Consider the following 24,310-nt stretch of genomic DNA (forward strand, 5'->3'; position numbering starts at 1 on the left):
ATGGTACGAAAAAAGCTCAATAACAACTCAGGGAAGGTGAAGACCGTAAAGGAAGCCTGGACACTGCTTAAAGGCACAGTGCTCGGGGCACAAGACCTGTGTGTCCCAAGGTTTAGGAAAGGGTGCAAAAAAAATCGATCTAGAAACCCAGCATGGATAACAACTGCAGTTAAAAAGGCGATAAGCGACAAGAAATCATCCTTCAAAAAATGCAAAAAGGAACCAACAAAGGAAAACCAGGTAGAGCACAAAAGACACCAGAAACAATGTCATCAAGAGGTCAGGAAAGCAAAGAGAGAATATGAGGAAAAATTGGCAGGAGAAGCAAGAAACTTCAAACCCTTCTTCAGGTATGTGAAAGGGAAACAGCCAGCCAGAGAGGAAGTGGGACCACTGGACGACGGAGACAGGAAAGGAGCGATAATAGAGGAAAAAGAGATAGCTGACAGGTTAAACGAATTCTTCTCGTCAGTCTTCACCAGAGAGGACACATCCAATATTCCGGAACCCGAGGTAATTATAAACGGAGAACACGATGAAAGGCTGGTACAACTAGAGGTAAGCAAAGAGGATGTCCTCAGACAGATAGACAGACTGAAGAGCGACAAATCACCAGGCCCGGACGGCATCCACCCAAGGGTACTAAAAGAACTGAGAAACGAAATAGCAGAGACATTTCGCCAAATATGCAACCTCTCCCTAAAGACAGGGGAGATCCCAGAGGACTGGAAAATAGCAAATGTCACGCCCATCTTTAAGAAGGGATCAAGGGGTGACCCGGGAAACTATAGGCCTGTAAGCTTGACCTCAGTTCCAGGGAAGATGATGGAAGCAATGGTAAAGGACAAAATCTGCGAACACATAGAAAACAATGGACAACTGAAGGCGAGTCAGCATGGCTTCTGCAAGGGAAGGTCATGCCTCACGAACTTGCTGCACTTCTTTGAGGGAATAAACAACCAGATGGATAAGGGGGAATCCATAGACATCATTTACCTTGACTTCCAAAAAGCCTTCGACAAGGTACCTCACGAGCGGCTACTTAAAAAGCTGTGGAACCATGGGGTGCAAGGGGATATCTACCGATGGATCAAACACTGGTTGGCAGGCAGGAAACAGAGGGTTGGAGTGAAAGGCCAATACTCAGACTGGCAATGGGTCACGAGCGGAGTTCCACAGGGGTAGGTGCTGGGACCTCTACTGTTCAATATATTTATCAACGATCTGGAGGCGGGGACAAAATGTGAGGTTATCAAATTTGCCGATGACACCAAACTCTGCAGCAGGGTTAGAAACACGGAAGACTGTGAAGACCTGCAAAGAGACCTAACGAGACTGGAAGACTGGGCAAAAAAGTGGCAAATGAGTTTTAACGTAGAGAAATGCAAGGTCATGCATGTAGGGAAAAAGAACCCGATGTTCAGGTACAAAATGGGGGGAACACTGCTAGGGGTGAGTACCCTTGAAAGGGACCTGGGGGTGATGGTCGACACATCACTGAAACCATCGGCGCAATGTGCGACAGCCTCAAAGAAAGCAAACAGAATGCTGGGCATCATCAAAAAGGGTATCACAACCAGGACGAAGGAAGTCATCATGCCGCTGTATCGCGCAATGGTGCGCCCGCACCTGGAGTACTGTGTTCAATACTGGTCGCCGTACCTCAAGAAGGACATGGCGATACTCGAGGGAGTGCAGAGGAGGGCGACTAAACTGATAAAAGGTATGGAAAATTTTGCATACGCCGACAGGTTAAAAATGCTGGGGCTGTTCTCCCTAGAGAAGAGGAGACTTAGAGGGGACATGATAGAAACCTTCAAAATCCTTAAGGGCATAGAGAAAGTGAATAAGGATAGATTCTTCAAACTGCGGGGAGCCACAAGAACTAGGGGTCACTCGGAGAAATTGAAAGGGGACAGGTTTAGAACAAATGCTAGGAAGTTCTTTTTTACTCAGAGGGTGGTGGACACATGGAATGCGCTTCCGGAGGATGTGATAGGCCAGAACTCTGTACAGGGGTTCAAGGAGGGTTTAGATAGGTTCCTGGAGGATAGGGGGATTGAAGGGTACAGATATAACTTGAGGTAGGTTATAGAGGTGGACAGAAACCACTTCACAGGTCGCAGACCTGGTGGGCCGCCGCGGGAGCGGACCGCTGGGCGAGATGGACCTCGGTCTGACCCAGTGGAGGCAACTTCTTATGTTCTTATGAAGAAGTGCAAAAGTGGCATTGTGAGACTCAAAGGTGAAGGGGAGGAATGTGTTGAAGCTGATAAAGAAAAGGCTGAATTGCTTAACAGATATTTCTATTCTGTGTTCATGGCTGAAGCGCCAGGAGCAGGACCACAACAGACAAACGTGAATAGGGATGGAGGAGTAATTTTCAGAGGGTTGTGTTCATGAGGAGCTAGCTAAAATAAAGGTAGACAAAGCAATTTTTAAATGGTTTTGTTTTGTTTAGTTTTTTAAATTAGTTCTTCCTTCTCCTATGTTTTCTCCTATGTAATTACATGTGAACCAAGTCAAGCTCCACTGCTCCACTGGGAGATGACCCGGTATATAAACCAAAGATTAGATTAGATCCGAGGGTGCTGAAGGAACTTAGGGAAGTTCTGGTAGCTCCATTGACTGACCTATTCAATGAATCTCTAGAGTTGGGAATGGTACCGGAGGACTGGAGAAGGGTGGATGTGGTCCCTCTCCACAAAAATGGAAGTAAGGAAGAAGTAGGGAATTAGAGGCCGGTAAGTATGACCCCTGTGGTAACAAATTAATGGAAATGCTTTTAAAACAGAGAATGGTCAAGTTTCTGGATTCCTGTGGATTACAGGACCAGAGGCAATATGGATTCACTAGAGGTAGGTCTTGTCAGACAAATCTGATCAATTTCTTTGACTGGGTGACCAGAGAATTGGATAGAGGATGTGGTATATTTAGATTTTAGCAAAGCCTTTGACAGTGTTCCACACAGACGTCTAATAAATAAACTGAGTGCCCTCGGGATGGGTCCCAAATTGACAAGCTGGGTCAGGAACTGGTTGAGTGGAAGGCGACAGAGGGTAGTGATCAATGGAGATCGCTCTGAGGAAAGGGATGTTACCAGTGGTATGCCTCAAGGATTTGTTCTTTTTATAAATGATATTGCTGAAGGGTTGTTGGGTAAGATTGGTCTCTTTGCAGATGATACCAATATCTGCAATAGAGTAGACACCCCGGATGGGGTGAATAACTTGAAGAAAGACCTGACGAAGCTTGAAGAATGGCCTGAAATTTGGCATGTTGAAAAAAATCAGGAGAGATTGCAGTACGGGGCAGTGCAAAATCTCCTCTAAGTGACTCCAGTTCATGTCTAATGAGCTCCACGGCTTCCACTCTCCTATGTTTAGGTATGCTGATGTTGCGGAGGTCTGGAAGGGAAATTCTCCTGGCAGACAGGCCCTCCAATGTCTCCTTAGCTCTAGAGACCTGAGGGGAGGCTAAGTGCAAAGCTCCCAACACTTTCACGTGCCGTGTAGTACATGACACAAAGGCACTCTTCTGGCGTTCATTGAGTGCAAATTTGGCAAGAATTATGGATAAATGAGCATGGATGACTCCTTCTCTACCAGTTTTGAGGCAAATGAGGTAATTTGAAGTTTCTGGAGAACTTAGAAAGAAAATCGGGAAATCCAAGATGGTTGTGGTGGCAGCATTTTGATATTAAAAAAAACAGCCGTAAAATGGCATAGCAGAAAATAAACACTGAAAATATAATTTTAGAGGCAGGGAGCCCTATAGGAAATGGCAGAAACCTGCAAACTCATGATTTGCAGTCCCCCTCCCCCGGATTTTGTCCATAGCAGTGCTGTGGATGTGCTGCAGGTTGCCTCAGGTCTCTTTAAAGTAACATAGTAACATAGTAGATGATGGCAGATAAAGACCCGAATGGTCCATCCAGTCTGCCCAACCTGATTCAATTTAAATTTTTTTTTTCTTCTTAGCTATTTCTGGGCGAGAATCCAAAGCTTTACCCGATACTGTGCTTGGGTTCCAACTGCCGAAATCTCTGTTAAGACTTACTCCAGCCCATCTACACCCTCCCAGCCATTGAAGCCCTCCCCTGCCCATCCTCCTCCAAACGGCCATACACAGACGCAGACCGTACAAGTCTGCCCAGTAACTGGCCTAGTTCAATCTTTAATATTATTTTCTGATTCTAAATCTTCTGTGTTCATCCCACGCTTCTTTGAACTCAGTCACAGTTTTACTCTCCACCACCTCTCTCGGGAGCGCATTCCAGGCATCCACCACCCTCTCCGTAAAGTAGAATTTCCTAACATTGCCCCTGAATCTACCTCCCCTCAACCTCAAATTATGTCCTCTGGTTTTACCATTTTCCTTTCTCTGGAAAAGATTTAGTTCTATGTTAATACCCTTTAAGTATTTGAACGTCTGAATCATATCTCCCCTGTCTCTCCTTTCCTCTAGGGTATACATATTCAGGGCTTCCAGTCTCTCCTCATACGTCTTCTGGCGCAAGCCTCCTATCATTTTCGTCGCCCTCCTCTGGACCGCCTCAAGTCTTCTTACGTCTTTCGCCAGATACGGTCTCCAAAACTGAACACAATACTCCAAGTGGGGCCTCACCAATGACCTGTACAGGGGCATCAACACCTTCTTCCTTCTACTGACTACGCCTCTCTTTATACAGCCCAGAATCCTTCTGGCAGCAGCCACTGCCTTGTCACACTGTTTTTTCGCCTTTAGATCTTCGGACACTATCACCCCAAGGTCCCTCTCCCCGTCCGTGCATATCAGCTTCTCTCCTCCCAGCATATACGGTCCCTTCCTATTATTAATCCCCAAATGCATTACTCTGCATTTCTTTGCATTGAATTTTAGTTGCCAGGCATTAGACCATTCCTCTAACTTTTGCAGATCCTTTTTCATATTTTCCACTCCCTCTTCGGTGTCTACTCTGTTACAAATCTTGGTATCATCTGCAAAAAGGCACACTTTTCCTTCTAACCCTTCAGCAATGTCACTTACATACATATTGAACTGAGGGACTCCACTAGTCACCTTTCCTTCCTTCGAGCGACTTCCATTAACCACCACCCTCTGTCCGACAGCCAGTTTCTGACCCAGTTCACCACTTTGGGTCCTAACTTCAGCCCTTCAAGTTTGTTCAACAGCCTCCTATGAAGAACTGTATCAAAGGCTTTGCTGAAATCCAAGTAAATTACATCTAGCATATGTCCTCGATCCAGCTCTCTGGTCACCCAATCAAAAAATTCAATCAGGTTCGTTTGGCATGATTTACCTTTTGTAAAGCCATGTTGCCTCGGATCCTGTAACCCATTAGATTCAAGGAAATACACTATCCTTTCTTTCAGCAACACTTCCATTATTTTTCCAACAACTGAAGTTTCCTGCTTCATCCCTGTGACCACTTTTATGAATAGGGACCACATCCGCTCTCCTCCAATCCCCAGGAATCACTCCCGTCTCCAGAGATTTGTTGAACAAGTCTTTAATAGGACTTGCCAGAACCTCTCTGAGCTCCCTTAGTATCCTGGGATGGATCCCGTCTGGTCCCATCGCTTTGTCCACCTTCAGTTTTTCAAGTTGCTCATAAACACCCTCCTCCGTGAACGGCGCAGAATCTACTCCATTTTCTCGTGTAACTTTGCCAGACAATCTCGGTCCTTCTCCAGGATTTTCTTCTGTGAACACAGAACAGAAGTATTTGTTTAGCACATTTGCTTTCTCCTCATCACTCTCCACATATTTGTTCCCAGCATCTTTTAGCCTAGCAATTCCATTTTTTATCTTCCTCCTTTCACTAATATATCTGAAAAAATTTTTATCTCGCTTTTTTACGTTTTTAGCCATTTGTTCTTTCGCCTGTGCCTTCGCCAAACGTATCTCTCTCTTGGCTTCTTTCAGTTTCACCCTGTAGTCCTTTCTGCTCTCCTCTTCTTGGGTTTTTTTATATTTCATGAACGCCAACTCTTTCGCCTTTATTTTCTCTGCCACTAGGTTGGAGAACCATATCGGCTTCCTTTTTCTCTTGTTTTTATTGATTTTCTTCACATAAAGGTCCGTAGCCATTTTTATCGCTCCTTTCAGCTTAGACCACTGTCTTTCCACTTCTCTTATGTCCTCCCATCCTAACAGCTCTTTCTTCAGTTACTTTCCCATTGCATTAAAGTCCGTACGTTTAAAATCTAGGACTTTAAGTATCGTGCGGCCGCTCTCCACTTTAGCCGTTATATCAAACCAAACCGTTTGATGATCGCTACTACCCAGGTGAGCACCCACTCGAACATTAGAGATACTCTCTCCATTTGTGAGGACCAGATCCAATATCGCTTTTTCCCTTGTGGGTTCCGTCACCATTTGTCTGAGCAGAGCCTCTTGAAAGGCATCCACAATCTCCCTACTTCTTTCCGATTCCGCAGACGGAATATTCCAGTCCGCATCCGGCAGGTTGAAATCTCCCAACAGCAGAACCTCCTCTTTCCTTCCAAACTTTTGGATATCCACAATCAGATCCTTATCAATTTGCTGCGATTGAGTCGGAGGACTGTAGACTACACCCACGTAGATAGTAGCTTGATCTGGATTAGAAATCACTGTCTCACTGGAACTGTCCTCCAAAACTGAAATCTTCAGGCTGTCGGACTGAAGTCTGACTGATCCTCGACCCCCACATGTGAAAAGGGGAAGGAGAAACGCAGCTGGCACCATGAAGAGCCCTGCTGAGCTCTTTGTGGGTGCCTAAAAGCCTGTGCTCAAGCCCCTGCGACCCAGCAGGCCAGCAAAACTTTGAAGGGATCTAGACCCCAAGCTCCACGACAGTTTCTGCAGCTTGGCCAACAGGTATCACAGAGGAATTGGCCTTTCAGCTGCAAATCTCAAATCTGCTTCTTCTCTACACAGGCAGAGCTTTCCCTTAAACATCGGACTCTTTGAAGCACCAAAACCCGCCAAAAAACCACCAAAAATAATAAAAAAAAGTATAGAGAGCAGATCAGAAAGACTCTTTCTGGCTCAGAAGGGGGCAGCAGAGCACTCTGGTGAAGCCGGAGGAATCAAGAATTTGAAGTGGATGAAACTAACGTTCTATGCTCTTCCTTCCAGAATCTCGTTCCCTCTGGAGACATCCTTACTCCTCCCGATTCAATCCATTTCTGTTCTTCTGTCCTATCTCAATAGTTCAGCGCTCCCATTTGTTCCTTTATGTCGTGCTATGTCTTATGTCCTTGTTTTGTCCCTAAAATTTTTTTGAAACTTTTTATATTGTAACTTTGTACACCGCTTAGATAGCTATTATAAGCAGTATATCAAAATTTAATAAACTTGGAAATTTGGATTCCTTCTGCAAAGAGAGATTACTTGTCCATCCAGAATGACAAAGCTATTGGACTAGAAAGGCATTTAAGGAGAAATTAGGTTCTTACCTGCTAATTTACTTTCTTTTAGCTTCTCCAGACCAATAGAGGTTAATCTTTACGAATGGGTATATATCCAATCATGACCAGCAGGTGGAGACTGAAAACAAAACTGTGGGACAGTATATAATATACTCCCTTCTCTATTTACATCAGTCTGCCGAATAGCCAAGCAGAACTAAGAACTGGAAAACAGAAAGAAAACAATACTCCGAACAGGAGTAACAAATAACATACCCAAATGCTGTTGGAAAATGCAGAGGAGAAATACCAGAAGGAAAATGTCCCCACAGCTCGCCAGCTAAGCCAGCCAAGCCACAGCCGCTGTTCTTTAATTCTCCCCGGCCCTAGAAAAATACTAGAACCCGCAGCAAAAAACCAAAACTGCCCGTGAAACAGCCCCAAGCACAACAACAATAGACAGAGTGGGGACCTCTACTGGTCTGGAGAAGCTAAAAGAAAGTAAATTAGCAGGTAAGAACCTAATTTCTCTTTCTTTAGCACTCTCCAGACCAGTAGAGGTTAATCTTTACGAATGGGACGTACCAAAGCAGTCCCTCACACGGGCGGGACCCCCGAAGGGCCGACACCAGAACACACACACCGAACACCGCGTCCTGACGCGCCAGAACATCTACCCGAAAGAGTCTGACAAAGGAATACAAGGAAGACCAAACCGCAGCCTTACAAATGTCCACTGGAGGCACGAGCGATGACTCAGCCCAAGAAGCCGCCTGACCCTGAGTAGAATGAGCTTTAAGAAACTCCGGAACGGGCTGCTGCCCCAGAAGAGAAGCGGAAGCAATCGTCTCCTTTATCTAGCATGCAATAGTAGCCCTAGAAGCGCCAGCCCCCCTAAGAGGACCAGTCAGAAGGACAAAGAGATGATTTTATTTCCTGATCTCCTGGGTCCGTTGCACATAAGAGCGAAGGACCCGACCAACATCCAACTTGCTCAGAATAGTCCTCCCAACTACCCACAGATTGATTGACCACAGATTGATTGACATGAAAATGAAAAACTACTTTCGGCAGAAAATGAATAACAGGCCTCAAAACAACCTGCTCCCTAGAAAACTCCAAGAAGGGAGCCCTACAAGAGAAAACCTGTAGCTCAGAAACACGCCTAGCGGAAGAAATGTCCACCAAAAAGACCATCTTCAGAGTAAGGTCCTTCAAAGAGCAGCCGCCCAACGGTTCGAAGGTCGGGTGCATCAGAATATAGAGAACCAGACTGAGATTCCAAGAGGGAATAGAGGACCGCACGGGAGGCCTGAGCACCTTGGCCGCCCGCAAAAAGCGAATCACATCAGGAATGGCTGTCAAACGCTGACCCGTCACAAACCCCCGAAAGGCTGACAAGGCCACAAGCTGAACACGGAGAGAAGCCGAAGCCAGGCCTCTATCCAGGCCATCTTGCAAGAACTCTAGGATGTTAGGCACAGAAACGTGAAGAGAGACCACTCCCCGCACCTGGCACCACCCCTCAAAGAAGTGCCAAATCCACACAGAAGCCTGAGAGGTAGAAAGCCTCCAGGACCCCAAGAGTGTAGAAATCACCCTATCTGAATACCCCTTCTTACCAAGGCGACCCCTTTCAAAAGCCAAGCCGTAAGACAGAAGGGAGACAGGTCGAATATGGGAATGGGACCCTGCGTCAGAAGGTCGTCCAAGGGAGGCAGAGGAAGAGGATCCGCCACCAGAGTGTCACCAGATCTGCGTATCACGGATGCCGAGGTCAATCTGGAGCCACCAGAACCACCAGACCCGGATGGCGAACAATGCGGAGAAGAACTCTGCCCACTAATGGCCACGGAGGGAACATGCACAACAGCCCCTCTGTTGGCCATGGTTGAACCAGAGCATCCAGACCCTCGGCCAGTCCATCCCTGCGACGAATGAAGAAGCGGAACACCTCGGCATTGCCACTCGTGGCCGTCAGGTCCATCAGGGACTGACCCCAAGCCTGCATTATCAACTGAAAAGCCACAGGGCTGAGACACCACTCTCTGTGATCTAAGATGTGACTGAGGAAGTTCGCCTGAACATTTTCCACCCCGGCCATGTGAGAGGCCGAGAGGTCCAGAAGGCGTGACTCCGCCCCAAAGCATGAGCCGAGCCGCCTCCTCCGCCACCTGAGCGCTCTTGGTGCCTCAACGATTGACATAAGCCACCGCTGTGGCATTGTCAGACTGGACTCTGACCGACTTGCCCATCAAGAGGGAGCGGAAGGCTAACAGCGCCAGAGGGACGGCTCTGGTCTCCAACATGTTGATCGACCAGGACGCCTCCTCCATGGACCAGGTGCCCTGAGCTGAGTGACCTAGACACTGAGCCCCCCCAACCGAGGAGACTGGCATCTGTGAGAAGCACCGTCCACTGCGATAGATCCAGACTCATCCTCTGGACCAGATGAGAGGTCTGGAGCCACCAAAGAAGACTGCAGCGCGCCAAGCCTCGCAGAGGGACAGGGACCTCCAAACTGAGCCTCTGGGGTGACCATCTACGGAGCAGAGCATACTGAAGAGACACATGTGGGCCCGCGCCCACCTCACAACATCCAGGAACGCTGCCATCGACCCCAAGACTTGGAGGAAATCCTGCGCCCGAGAACACCGGAACGCCAAAAGAAGGCGAATCTGAGATTGCAATTTGCTTACCCGGGCCTCTGGAAGGAAGACCTTCCCCAAGGAGGTGTCGAACAGAACCCCAAGGTACTCCAGATGCTGAGCGGGGACCAACCGATTCTTGGAAAGGTTGACCACCCAGCCCAGTGACCGGAGAAACTCAACCACCCGAGCTGTAACTCGGGTGCTCTCCTGCAACGACTTCACCCGAAACAACCAGTCATCCCAGAAGGGGTGCACCAGAATGCCCTCTGACTGCAATGCCGCCGTGACGACCACCATCAACTTGGCGAACGTCCGGGGAGTCGTGGCCAGGCCCAAGGAAAGCACACAGAACTGATAGTGCAGACCCAATATCGCAAAGCAAAGAAAGAGCTGAGGAGAGGCCCGAATGGAAACAGGCAAGTAGGCCTCCGCCAGAGCGAGAGAAGACAGGAACTCCCCCGGATGAACCGCCAGAAGGACAGACTGCAGTGTGTCCATGCGAATAAAAGGGAATTCTGAGATCCAAGATGGCCGCGAGCTGATGAGAGTGAGGGAGACGCTGCCAGAGATTCCACGTAACAACGTTTACTTACTGCTTTATCGATGCCGAAAAGGAGAGGGAAAGGTGCTTCTGGAGCCTCGAGGCGCCCGGAGACTCTTCTTCAGATGTCCATGGAGGATTTCTTGCAGCGTCTAAACCAAGAGGCAGCAGCTGCATCGGGGAGTCGCCCGCTGGAATCGCCGGGAAGGAGTGAGGTCGCGGCAAGCTTCCCTGGGCTAGAGTCTACTCTGAGCCCCGACGCCAGAACCCCGCCCCCTCAGCCGCAGCGTGCTAGCTCTCCACGGGAGAGTAGTCAGTCCGAGGAGGCAGACTTCGTTTCCCGGGAGGCTGAAATGGGCGTAGCACCGGAGGAAGAGGAGACTGCGGTGAGAACAACGAGGGGACATGAAATAGAGCAAGGTTCCCAGAGGGAGAAGACTGCCATTGCTGTGGAAGCTGGGACAATGCAAGCAAGTATATTCTCTGTTTCTAAACCCATGAATGTTACCCTAGACTCTATTTGGGACTTGGTAATTACTCTGGGACAAACATTGTCACCACAAATTAAAGCACTAGAAGACAAATTCCTAGAACAAAGAAATGAAATAAATGGACTTAAACAGGAAAATATATTGATGAAAAATAATGTGGAAAAAATAGATAAAAAGATAAGTGAAGTAAATCAAGTCCAAACGACACTGATTAAAGACAATTTCAACCTTAGGAGAAAGGTGGAAATGATGGAAAATAATATGCGGTTGAATAATCTTAGATTTCTGAACTTCCCAAAGATTCCTTCTTTATCAGCAAAAGAAGTTTTGAAAAAGTATTTTAGTGAGGTTCTTAATGTTCCTCCTTTCTCTAAAATATATTATTTGCCAACATCCAAAAATTTGCAAGAACAACATCAATTAGAACAACAAGGTCAGGGCGAACAAATGGATATAACATCATTACTGGAATCTTCAATGAGGGAGGTAGCTATCCCAGCTACCCTATTGGCTACGGTGGTTTTATCACCAGATAAAAATTGGATATTACAGCTTTATTTTAAGAACAGACATAAAGAATTTCTTGGATATAAAGTTCAAATATTTCCGGATGTGACAAGGGAATCTCAGAAACGAAGGAAGGAATTTTTGCTTCTTAAGCCTGGGGTTGCTGCAATGGGAGCATCATTTCTTTTACGATATCCTTGCAAATGCATTGTAAAGTATAAATCTTGCAATTATATTTTCTTTGAAACTTCGCAGCTGACAGGATTTCTCTCCAGGAGGGGCCTTGAAGGGGATTAAGAAAATCTCAATGCATAAATTTACTTTTGGTCCATTCTCATCTGACCGCCTAATTTGTAATTTGAATTTTTCTTTTTCTTTTAAATAGTTTCTCACTCAGGAACATCTTGGATCTCAAATTTTGGGACTTTAATTTTGATTGAGTAAATAGTAATTCCGTTATATAAATGTTACTTCCTTTTTTTTATGTTATGTTGACTTAATCATATTCTGTACAAGAAGTTTATTCTTGATAATATATTCAAAATATAAATAAAGAATTTAAAAAAAAAAAAAAAAAAAGGGAATTCTGAGAGTCCTGTTGACCTCAGTTTAAACCAAGGATGGGCCGAAAGGTCCCCTCCCTTTAGGGCCCCATAAAGGAAATGGCGTACCAGCCGATACCGCACTCCTGAGGGGACACTGGACAACTGCTTTGAGATCTAGCAAGCGCTGAAGGGTCTGGCGAAAGGCTAGCGTCTCCCATGCCACCTGACATGGAGAGACTAGATATGATCCGGCAGAGAGCGGGCAAAATTCAAGTACATAACCGTCCCGCACCATCACCAGGACCCACTGATCGGACGTGATCTTGGCCCACTTGGGAAACAAGTTGCGAAGCCGGGCACCCACGGGAACCAAAGGGGGCGCCGGCAAAGAGACATCGCGCAGGACGGGCAGCAGGGAAACCGGGGGGGAACTCCCAGCCCCCCGACGGGCCCCCTGAAAAGACTGCATGCGCTAAGCCAACCGACCCCGGGGAAAAACTGGAAGCCTGGAAAGAAGCAGTCCCATGCCCCAGGCGAAACTTGCGAAATTCCCGCAGACGCCCCCGGGCAATGCCAACCCGAGATGCCGGGCGGGCACGGTCCTCAGGCAGACGGGGCACCTCAAAGTCCGTCAGAGTCTGTACCACCGGATCTAAGTCCTCTCTAAACAAAAAACAACCCCCGAAAGGGAAATTTGGGGAAGTTCAGTTTTGGACGCGGCAACCGCCGACCAAGCGCGAAGCCACAAGGTACAGCGTGCGGCCACCAAGAGTCCCAGACTTAGCAGCACCAAGTCACAAAGAACAACCGAGAGGAACGAGGCAGTCATCTCATACTTCACTACCTCCTGATCCACTAAGGACCAGTCATCAGACTCACGATCCAGGACATGCTCAGACCACCGAAACACGGTGCGAGCCAACAGCCCCACACAAATAGCCGCCTGGACCCCTAAGGCAGAGACATCAAAATTATACTTAAGAAGTGTCTCTAACGTACGCTCCTCAGAGACCCTAAGAGCAGAACCGTCCATAACAGGCACGGTATGCCGCTTAGGAAGTGCCGAGACCACCGCGTCCTCCATTGGCGAAATTAAGGTAGCCCTATCCCCCTCCGGGATGGGATACCCATGAGCTAAGGCGCACACCAAACGAAACGGCGCCCGTAGGCCACTGCGCCAACACAGAATCCCGAAAATCCTGATGCACAGGAAAAGAGCGGGAAACAGGACAGACCCCCTGAAGCAGAGGGGCCCCCATACGCGGGGTCTCCGGTGGCGCAACTTCAAAAATGCAGCACCAAGGAGACCTACTACATCAGGTCTAAAAGCTCATCCCTCTGAATAAAAAGCGCACCACGGACGCATCTGCTCTGGAAGACGGGAAACCCGCCGCCCCGCTGCCAGCGGGCGTCCCCTCTAGAGGATCCTGGAAGCCCGCCAAAGCAGCCAGGTCCTCAACCATGCCAACACGCTCCTCCGACCACCAATTCGCAATCCAAGCCCCCCCGCGGGCGCTTGGATGAGGTAGGAGGAAGAGGGGACGCCAAACGAAAAGAGGGAGGCAAGCCATAGGGGGCGCGGAGGGAAAACCACCCCCGAAACCCCCCAGGTGCACGTGGGACCCCCAATTGTCTGCACAAAGCAAGAAATTAAATTGGGGACAAAAAACCCCTGGGGGTCCCCAGGGACTCCCTGCCCCAGCAGGGGTCCCTGCTGAAACCTGCCCCTGTGTTTGCAATACAGGGGGAAGGTCACCTGAGGTTGCAGACAAAATGGAGGGGCCAGACAGAGAAAATGGCGAAGTTCCCGCCAAAAATGCTCCCTCCATGGCCTGTAGCGGCTGAGAAGGCTGAACAGTCCCAGCCGCTAAAACAGGCAAGTCGGCATCAGCTGTCAAAAAATCAGCTGAGAGGGAATCCTTCGGCGAATCCCTCCGTGGGCGGTTGGGGAAGACCGGGCTTCCCCACTGCTCCCAGCCGACTCGCGAGGCACCATTGGCGGGGAGCTCTGGGCGCCTGCAGCCGCTGCCGACGGAGCTCCACCACCTCACCGACCCAAACCGCCGAGTTCAGGCCTCGCGGATGGACCTAATTGTGTCCCCCGGAGAAGGGCACAATTGCTCCATACGCGACCTAGCTAGAAAAAAGTGCCGGTTAGATGAAAAAATACAGTAAAATACAGTTTTCTTAAAGGGAAACAACCCTTCAGACCGGCACTACCTCAGGATTTTTTTTTTTTTTTTACAGAACAGACTCCACAGGCTCTCGAAGCTTACTGCTGAGGCTCCTCTAAAAAAATGTGGGGAGGTGGAGGAAGTGGGGGGAGGGACCCCGCTCGAGACCCGCCGGGTTTGACACCCCCGAGGTCGGACGGACCCCCAAACAGGGCCCGCCCAAGCTCTGTCCGGCCAAAAACAGGGACTAGAAACCCCCTAAACAAATTCCAACAGCCCTACCAAGGGAGATGGGTACAGATCACTCAACACCTGCTGGAGACTGAAAGAAGACTGAGGTAAATAGAGAAGGGAGTATATTATATACTGTCCCACAGTTTTGTTTTCAGTCTCCACCTGCTGGTCATGATTGGATATATACCCATTCGTAAAGATCATGCTTCTGCTATGGCCTCAAACTAGACTGAGAGCACCATTTCATTTCACACAGCATCTTATATTTATGTATATTTAGTACCTTCTGGGTCTGGGTCTTGCTGGTTTCAGTCTGCTCCCCCTCCTGATGTTCCTCCATCTGGGAGCTATCTGCTGAAGAGTTCTTACTACTGTCAGATGCACGTTTTTTCCCTCCTAGATTTCCAATGAAGAAAACAAAATCTTGCATTGTGTGGTGTTTTTTGCTGTTTTTTTTGTTATCAACATGAGTGTCATTTACCTGCAGAAAAAGCTCAGCAAAAACAGCTTTAGTGAAATTTTCATACTTGGAAATGTCCTGCAATTTAATAATATTCCCAGACGTAGAACCACAGCTAAAAGACAACCAGCTTCATTGTAGAGTATTCAATAGGTAGCAAGACTTCACTTTCAGCTCATTTTAATCTAATCTAATCTTTTATTTGTGGCTCATATTATACCTACATAGGTTCAAAGTGATTTGCAAGCAAGAAAAGAACTTACAATTAAAGGTCATGCTAGAAATACAAAGTACAAAAAATGTGCTATACAGCTGAAGGGAATTCACAAAGTAGTTAGCAACGGATCTCAACTTATAAATAGTTCCATGGATATTGGGTAAGTTGAAATGGAGATTAAAGACATAGAATACATAGAGTCTGCCCACTCAAAGAACTCTCCCCCTAAAAGAACCCTCCCCTAAGCATTTCCCCAGAGCGAACCCACATGTTTATCCCATCGTCTCTTGAAGTCGAGCACATTGCTGGCTTCGACTACCTGACGTGGAAGACCATTCCAACGATCAACCACCCTTCCGGTGAAGAAGTACTTCCTGATGTCGCCATTAAGTTTCCCACCCTTAAGTTTGAGCGGATGCCCTCTTGTTGCCGTGGGACCTGTAAGGAGAAAGGTATCTTCCTCCACCTCAGCATGGCCTGTAAGATATTTGAACGTCTCTATCGTGTCTCCCCTCTCTCTGCGTTCCTCGAAAGAATATAACTGCAGCCTGCTTAGACGTTCTCATATAGGAGATCCTTGAGTCCTGAGACCATCTTAGTGGCCATTCGCTGAACCGATTCCATTCTCTTCACATCCTTTTGATAATGTGGCCTCCAATACTGAACACAGTACAGATGAAGTCTCACCATGGACCTGTACAACGGCATTATAACTTCAGGCTTTCAGCTGACAAAACTGACATGTTATAAGATGAACTGAATTCGCCTTTTGAGATGTTTGTATTTAGATTTACCTTTAATATAATTTGTAATAGCTCATGGCAAGGTGGCTAAATCATTTGTATTGTATTTATTTAGTATTTGCACATAAAATCATACAAAAAACAAATCATAAGCTAAACATCTAACACAAAGCATTTAGCTGCAACCATAGCTAAAATTGATAAATACTGCATCACTAACTCTGCTCCAAAACAGTCACAACTTCTTCAACTGTTCTTCAATTTACATTTAACAATTTGTAAAATATCATCAGATTCCTTTGATGTCTTATATATTGTGGAAGCTTGTTCCATTCCTCTGGACCTACTCAGGAAAACACACCTGCTCTTATTTGCAATTAAACCTTATTTTTTGCTCCATAAGATGCTCTTTTTCCCCCCCAAAAAAAGTGGGTGGAAATAAGGGTGTGTCTTATGGAACGAATATAACACCCCCCTCCTCCCCCCGGCGGTACCTTTAAATTATGGTGGTCGCTGGACAGATGCCTTCTTGTTATGTTGGGGCCAGGAGCACACAAGAGCGCTAATTCCAGGGCCCGTGAGACTGCATCGGGCAAAGTGGGAGATCGGCATTCGGGACACTCTCAGCTGACATAGCGGAGACTGCCGCAGACATCTAGGAGGCACAGCGCAACAGGCCGGGGACGGCGGCAGAGAGAGGAAAAAGCTTATCAACTCCGGCGATCCCAGCAAAGCGGACTCCACCCAAAGGGAGGTAACACACAAATGTTGTCATCGGCCTCCGAGCTTAGTGCTGCCAGCATGGAAGAGAGCAGGGGAGAGTCCAGGGCGCTGTAGGATGACTGACTGCATTTTTGGCCTGGGTCGCACCATGGAGAAATCCGATTTGGTTTGCAGTCAACAGTGTTTCCTTTTCCTTGCACTGAGCAGATCTATCAGCGGCCACCACAATTTAAAGGTACCGCTGGGGGGGGGGGGGGGGGCTGTGATGGAATTTAAAGGTGCCAGATATATATTAGTATACAATTTGGTTCAGAATGTTTTTTTCTTATTTTCCTCCTCTAAATCTAGGGTGCGTCTTATGGTCAGGTGCATCTTATGGAGCAAAAAAAATACCTCCCCCGGCCACCAAAGTACCTTTTTTTACATGCCAGTGATCCAGTATGGTCTCCCCTCCCTCACTGGACGTCTGCCTCCTTTCTTGCTGCCAGGAGCTTGAGTTTTTCGCTTCCTGCCTGGTCCCGCACTCTCTGAATGGCTGCCATCAGTTCTCACAATTCGCAAAATATCATATGCATTGAAGTGTATTAAAAAACACAACTTCACTCCATGGAAAACAAGGAACTAACAGTCACGTGAACTGATGTTGGGTGGGAAGATACACATGTAGTACAGGCAGTGCTAAAGTTTTTAAGTGACAGTGTTCTTTGGTATATGTTCATGCCGTCTCCATGAACATTGCTGTGCCATATGTAAGAATATGCTGCCTAAGATTCCAAGATGGCGCAGTTGTGAGCGGATACACAAACTGTTGCTCCGTAGCTTTCGAGCTGAGCCTCTGAAGTCAACAGCCTGATCTGTTTGGGATGGGGAAAAGGGGAGGGGGAAAAGGAGGGTGAATGTTCATGAAGCAGGCAACACTTGATAGCTTCTGAGCCACAGGGTTGAATGAAAATTTTAGGCAGCAGTGTCGATGGGGCCTTTCAGCCCAGTTCAATGTACGGCTCTCCCTCAGCCAGGAAGTGGTTCAACTGCCGAGCAACGTGGCACTAAGGATACTTTCATTCAAGTTGTCCCCAGTGTGAAAGGAGGGGGGGCTGAAGATGGAAACAGTGAACCCAGCTCCAGAGGAAGATCTAACTGCACAAGCAGCCTCAAACGTTTTGGGGCAAGGAACTGTGAGTAATTTACTGCAAGTTAAGGACCAGACATTTCCTGATTTCAAACAGATGGTTATAGCAAAACCAGCCATAGTGACTTTGGAGTCACTTTGGGAGGCCATTAGTGATATGCATCGCTCAGCGCTAGGTAAGCAAGCAAAGTTATTTCAGAAGCAGTTCTTCTTCTGGCAAAAGTATCTGATCAATGTTCCTCTTCTGCCTTTATCTGCCATCATGTTTCTATGTTTCTATATGGTTACTGCAGATAGGCAGACTAGATGGGCCATTTGGCCTTTATCTGCCGTTATGTTTCTAGATTTGATGACACTGAAAAAAAAGGTTCGGACTTTGGAATCAGTAGAAGCAGCTGCAATAAAAGATAAGAACTGTACAAAAAGATGTCTGGTATATTTAGAAAATCAAATTAGGAGATATAACTTGAGAGTATTAAATTTTCCAAAATCTCCATTGGTGTCTGTTATTGATATGTTTAAGAAATATCTCATTGAGACTTTGCAAATACCAGAGCTACATATTAGAAGGTCTGGTGATAGTAACTCAAAAGGCCCTGGAGTGAATGGGAGCAATATGGGTCTCACAACTTTCCCGGAATCCTCTTTGAAAGTGATAACGCAAAGAATATTATTGGTTTCTTTTGCCTTTGAGTTGGACTGCAATTCGGTGTCGAAACTTTCCTTTAGATATTTGGAAGCAAACTTTTTAGGATCAAAAATAAGAATTTTTCCAGATTTAGCAAGAGACACACAGATTAGGTGTAAAGTCTTTTTGACATTGAGGCCTAAGGTGCAGACTTTATCAGCTAATTTTGTGTTACAATTTCTGTGTGTTTGTTGCATTCTTTATGAGGGGAAACCGTTTCAATTTTATGATCAGCAAGAAAATTCTCAGAGAGCTAGGAAGGATGTTAATGTTATAATATAATCTCATGTTTACTGATAAACTGGCTTGGAGGAGGATTTCTGGGGGCAAGATACTCATAGTTTAAAAGATTTTCTTTTGTTTTTATTATTTTCCTGCCCATTTGGGGATCTTAGTGCTATTGCATTGTGGGCGGAATTGATAATATATTTGCCTTATTGAATTTGTGTAACATTTTTTTTCTGTTTTCAATTATTCCAATGATATAGTGATGTAAAATTAGAAATGCATAAAAATAAAATTAAAAATTCAATAAAGACCTATGATTATTACTATTCGAAAACTATGATTTTCTGATACTAGCAAATGATATAAAGAAACCTTAATGCGAAACATGACTAATAAAACAAAGGCTTTCCTCTAACTAAATTTCTGAAATCAAATCTATAAAATACAATTGGACAGCTTTGGAATAAGATATCATCTTCACAACAATCTAGTAAGAAGCATTAATACCTGTTTTGCTTTTTTTAGTTGGTATAGCGGTGTTGACAGCTGGAACTCCTTCCAAGGCCTCGGAGTCGAAGTTTGACAACGGAGGAACGTATCCAGGGGTTGCTGAAATATAAACACCACACTAGCTCAATCCACCAATCTTGCATATTTTATGTATTTAGGAGGCAATTGTCAGTATCCTGTGTTATTGCAAAGTACGGTAATATTTGATCTTGCCTGATTATTTCCTTTACTTGATTCCTGTTAGACTAGTTCAGACCAATGGGTTATATTGCCCTACCAGCAGACAGAGGTTTTTTTTTTGTTTTGTGTTTTTTTATAAATCTTTATTCATTTTTAAATCTTACATCAAGTGAATTATAAATAATACAACAATTTTCACAAATCACTTGTAAATACAATCATATATTCTTATGAAATAAAAATAGATACCCCCCTACAGATGTTAAGAAGATGAACTCTATTGACATCACCAGTAAGAGTGGTTTAGCCTGGAACTCATTAAGATGACTATGTTTAAGCAAGAAATATGACAAATGGAACTATATACAAAGGTCAAGAATTCTGCAGATTTTATGAATTATTAACCAGAGTTACTGAGAGCACCAAACGGGGAAAGTGTCTCTAATGTTAAAGAAAAGAAAAAGGCATTTATTTCCTACAAACGTACGAATGAACTGGAAGCCAAACTAGAATACACAGCCAGGGCTGCAGCGGTCAAAACGGCAGTCAGGGAGGCCAAACTTCGAGTGGAAGAAAATTTAGCGCAGAACCTCAAGAAGGGAGACAAATCCTTCTTCAGATACATTAGCGACAGGAAAAGAAACACGGATGGGATAGTACGCCTAAAAAAACCAGATGGGAAGTACGTGGAATCAGATTCCGAAAAAGCTGAACTTCTGAATGAGTACTTCTGCTCAGTCATCACCAACGAGGCTCCGGGTCACGGTCCACACTTACAGACAAAGCAAAAAGCGGAAGACCCGTTTTGGAATTTCAAGTTTACACCCGGTGACGTCTACTGCGAACTGACATCACTCAAGGTGAATAAAGCCATGGGACCAGATAATCTACACCCCAGAGTACTCAGGGAGTTGTGTGATGTCCTGGCAGAACTGCTATCCGTACTCTTCAATCTCTCCCTCAGTACGGGGAGAGTACCCATGGACTGGAAAACGGCTAACGTCGTTCCACTACACAAAAAAGGTTGCAGAGAGGAGGTTGCGAATTACAGACCGGTGAGTCTGACATCAATAGTGTGTAAACTCATGGAAACACTAATCAAACGAAAAATAGACACGATCCTGGATAAGGAGAATCTACGGGATCCCAGTCAACATGGATTCACCAAAGGTAGGTCCTGCCAATCCAATCTCATCAGCTTCTTTGACTGGGTAACAAGGAAGCTGGACTTGGGAGAATCCCTGGACGTAGTGTACCTGGACTTCAGTAAAGCATTCGATAGCGTCCCTCACCTTAGGCTGTTGAGCAAGATGAAATCGATGGGATTGGGAGAAACGCTGATTGCATGGGTTAAGGATTGGCTGGGTGATAGGCTTCAGAGGGTGGTGGTTAACGGTACCCTCTCTAAAACGTCGAAAGTGACAAGCGGAGTGCCGCAGGGCTCAGTCTTGGGCCCTCTACTTTTCAACTTATTCATAAGGGACCTGACTCAGGGGCTTCAAGGTAAAATAACACTATTCGCCGACGACGCCAAATTATGTAACATAGTGAGCAGCTCCAATTTACACGATAGTATGACGCAGGACCTGTTTTTGTTGGAGCGTTGGTCTTCGACCTGGCAGCTGGGCTTCAATGCCAAGAAATGTAAGGTCATGCACCTCGGCAGTAGAAATCCGTGCAGAACTTACACCTTGAATGGTGAGACCTTAGCTAGGACTGTGACAGAACGAGATTTGAGAGTGACTATCAGTGCAGATATGAAAGCTGCCAGTCAAGTAGAAAAGGCTTCATCTAAGGCAAGACAAATGTTGGGTTGCATCCGCAGAAGTTTCGTCAGCCGGAAGCCTGAGGTCATCATGCCGTTGTACAGAACCATGGTGAGACCACATCTGGAATACTGTGTGCAATTCTGGAGGCCACATTATCGTAAAGATGTGCTAAGAGCAGAGTCGGTTCAGCGGATGGCCACCAGGATGGTCTCGGGGCTCAGGGATCTCTCATACGAGGAGAGGCTGAACAAGTTGCGGCTCTACTCTCTCGAGGAGCGTAGGGAAAGGGGTGACATGATTGAGATGTTCAAGTATATCACCGGGCGTATCGAGGTGGAAGAAGATATTTTCCTTCTCCAGGGACCCTCAGCCACAAGAGGACATCCGCTTAAACTCAGGGGAGGGAAATTTCAGGGCGACACCAGAAAGTATTACTTCACTGAAAGAGTGGTTGAACACTGGAACAAGCTTCCGATACAGGTGATCGAGGCCAAAAGCGTTTCAGATTTTAAGGGTAAATGGGATGCCCATGTGGGATCCCTCAGAGGGTGAAGTTACGGATGGGTCAGTTAGAGTGGGGGCTCTAGAGCAGATTTAGGGAGTGGGTCTGTTGAGTGGGCAGACTTGATGGGCTATGGCCCTTATCTGCCGTCATTTTTCTATGTTTCTAATGTCTAAGTGGGAGCCCACCTGGAAAGTAGCGATCATCATATGGCTTGGTTTGATATAACAGCCAAAGTGGAGGATAGCCAAACAAACCTCAAAGCATGGGGCAGTACCTGAAGAAAGAGCTGACTGGATGTGAAAACATAAAGAAAATGGAAAAACAACGGTCCAAGTTGAAAGGTGCAATAAAAAGAGCTACTGACATTTGTGTGAGAAAAAATAAATAAAAATAAGAGAAAAAGGAAACCGATGTGGTGTTCCAAACTACTGGCAGAATAAATAAAGGCAAAAGAGTTAGAACATAAGAACTGCCGCTGCTGGGTCAGATCAGTGGTCCATTGTGCCCAGCAGTCCGCTCACATGGCAGCCCTTAGGTCAAAGATCAGTGCCCTACCTGAGTCTAGCCTTACCTGCATACGTTCTGTTTCAGCAGGAACTTGTCTAACTTTGTCTTGAATCCTTAGAGGGTGTTTTCCCCTATAACAGCCTCCGGAAGAGCATTCCAGTTTTCTACCACTCTTTGGGTGAAGAAGAACTTCCTTACGTTTGTACAGAATCCATCCCCTTTTAACTTGGACCAGATATCTACCAGATCGACAATCTTAAAAGCGACAAATCCCCTGGACCGGATGGAATTCACCCGAGAACTGAAGGTTGAAATTGGAGAGCTATTGCAAAAACTTGCCAACCTGTCAATTAGAACTGGACAGATACCGGACGATTGGAAGATAGCGAACGTCACGCCGATTTTCAAAAAAGGATCAAGAGGAGAACCGGGCAGCTACAGACCTGTGAATCTTATGTCTGTCCCTGGAAAGATGGTTGAAGCACTGATTAAAGATAGCATAGTCCGGCACTTGGATACACACAACCTGATTAGAGCCAGTCAACATGGCTTCAGGAAAGGGAAATCATGTTTGACGAATTTACTTCAATTTTTTAAGACTGTGAACAAACAAATTGATAGTGGAGAACCAGTGGACATAATATACTTGGACTCCAGAAAGCGTTCGACAAGGTTCCACAAGAAAGACTTCTCAGGAAACTACAAAGCCATGGAATAGAGGGAGATATACTAAGATGGACAGGCAAATGGCTGGAGAACAGAAAGCAGAGAGTGGGCATAAATGGGAAGTTCTCAGACTGGGAGAAGGTGACTAGCGGTGTGCCCCAGGGCTCGGTACTTGAGCCCATCTTATTTAATATCTTCATCAATGACCTAGAGGATGGAACATCCAGTGAGATCATCAAGTTTGCAGACGATACAAAACTGCCGGGCGAGCAGATCGCAGGAGGATAGAGAAAAACTCCAGAGCGACTTGTGTCGGTTAGAAACATGGGCGGAGAAATGGCAGATGAAGTTCAATGTGGAGAAATGCAAGGTAATGCATTTAGGCAATAAGAATAAGGAATACGAGTATACAATGTCAGGTGCAACTCTGGGGAAGAGTGAACAAGAAAAGGAAAACTTCTGAGTAAAAAAAACCCAACCTTGGCTAAGGCAACAAAACATCTTCAACTTACTTCCATATTTTCAGTAAGTATTGCTTCAGGTAAATCACCCAGCTCCATAGCCTCTGGTGAATTGTCCTCTGTTAACTCAACTCATCTCCTTCCTCAGGAACCAGCATTTCAATGTCCTCAGGAAGTGAGGACAGCAGAGTCTCATCCTGCGTATAAGCTTCTAAACTAAACTAAACCTTAGGTTTGTATACCGCATCATCTCAACATTCACAGAGCTCGACACGGTTAACAAGAATTAGGGTGGAAAGGAACTCCAGTGGAGGGAAAGATGAAGAGGAAATTTAGAGGACTAGAGTAAACAGAGAGGGAGGAAGAGTTACATTTTTGAGAATAACCAGGTTTTCAGATGTTTACGGAAGAGTTGAAGAGAGCTCAGATTCCTAAATGGGAAGTAAGGTTGTTCCAGAGCTTAGTGATTCTAAAAGGGAAGGAGGAACCTAGTTTTCCTACAAGGGAGACACCTTTTAGAGAGGAAAAGGAAAGTTTCAGTTTTTGGGTGGATCTGGTGGAATTGGGGTGAGAGGAGTTCCAAGAAAGAGGAATAAAGGGGGGGGAGGATGCCGTGTAGGATCTTGAAAGTAAGGCAGGCACATTTGAAGTGCACTCTGGAGATTATCGGAAGCCAGTGGAGCTTGGACAAAATCGGTGAGACGTGGTCGAATTTGCTTTTTGCAAAGATAAGCTTAGCAGCGGCATTCTGAATCCGCTGGAGTCTTTGAAGGTTTTTCTTTGTTAGGCTTAGGTATATAGAGTTGCAATACTCCAGTCTGGAAAGGATGGTGGATTGGACAAGGACGGCAAAGTGTTTTTGATGGAAACAGGTTCTCACTTTCCTCAGCATGTGAAGGCTGAAGAAACATTTTTTTATTAGAGAGTTGAGGTGATCATTGAAGGAAAGTGTAGAGTCAATGATGACTCCCAGAATTTTACTTG

The 24,310-nt window shown here is 46.0% G+C and overlaps 1 protein-coding gene across 4 annotated transcripts in view; it reads right to left on the minus strand.

Moving 5' to 3' along the window:
- FANCD2 (FA complementation group D2) overlaps nucleotides 1–24,310 on the minus strand; it is a 319,297-nt gene that overhangs the window by 111,916 nt on the left and 183,071 nt on the right. For all 4 annotated transcript variants that reach the window (XR_004537318.1, XM_033925761.1, XM_033925762.1 and 1 more), the window contains exons 26-27: nucleotides 19,236–19,337; nucleotides 14,824–14,936 (exon numbers count right to left, since the gene is read on the minus strand). Coding sequence is in view for 3 of the 4 variants with exons in the window: in XM_033925761.1 (XP_033781652.1) it covers nucleotides 14,824–14,936; nucleotides 19,236–19,337 (215 nt within the window). In the remaining variant the exon portion in view is untranslated. The remainder of the gene's footprint in view (nucleotides 1–14,823; nucleotides 14,937–19,235; nucleotides 19,338–24,310) is intronic.

The sequence above is a fragment of the Geotrypetes seraphini genome, chromosome 17 (genome assembly GCF_902459505.1).
Source record: "Geotrypetes seraphini chromosome 17, aGeoSer1.1, whole genome shotgun sequence".
In the NCBI taxonomy this organism is placed as follows: domain Eukaryota; kingdom Metazoa; phylum Chordata; class Amphibia; order Gymnophiona; family Dermophiidae; genus Geotrypetes; species Geotrypetes seraphini.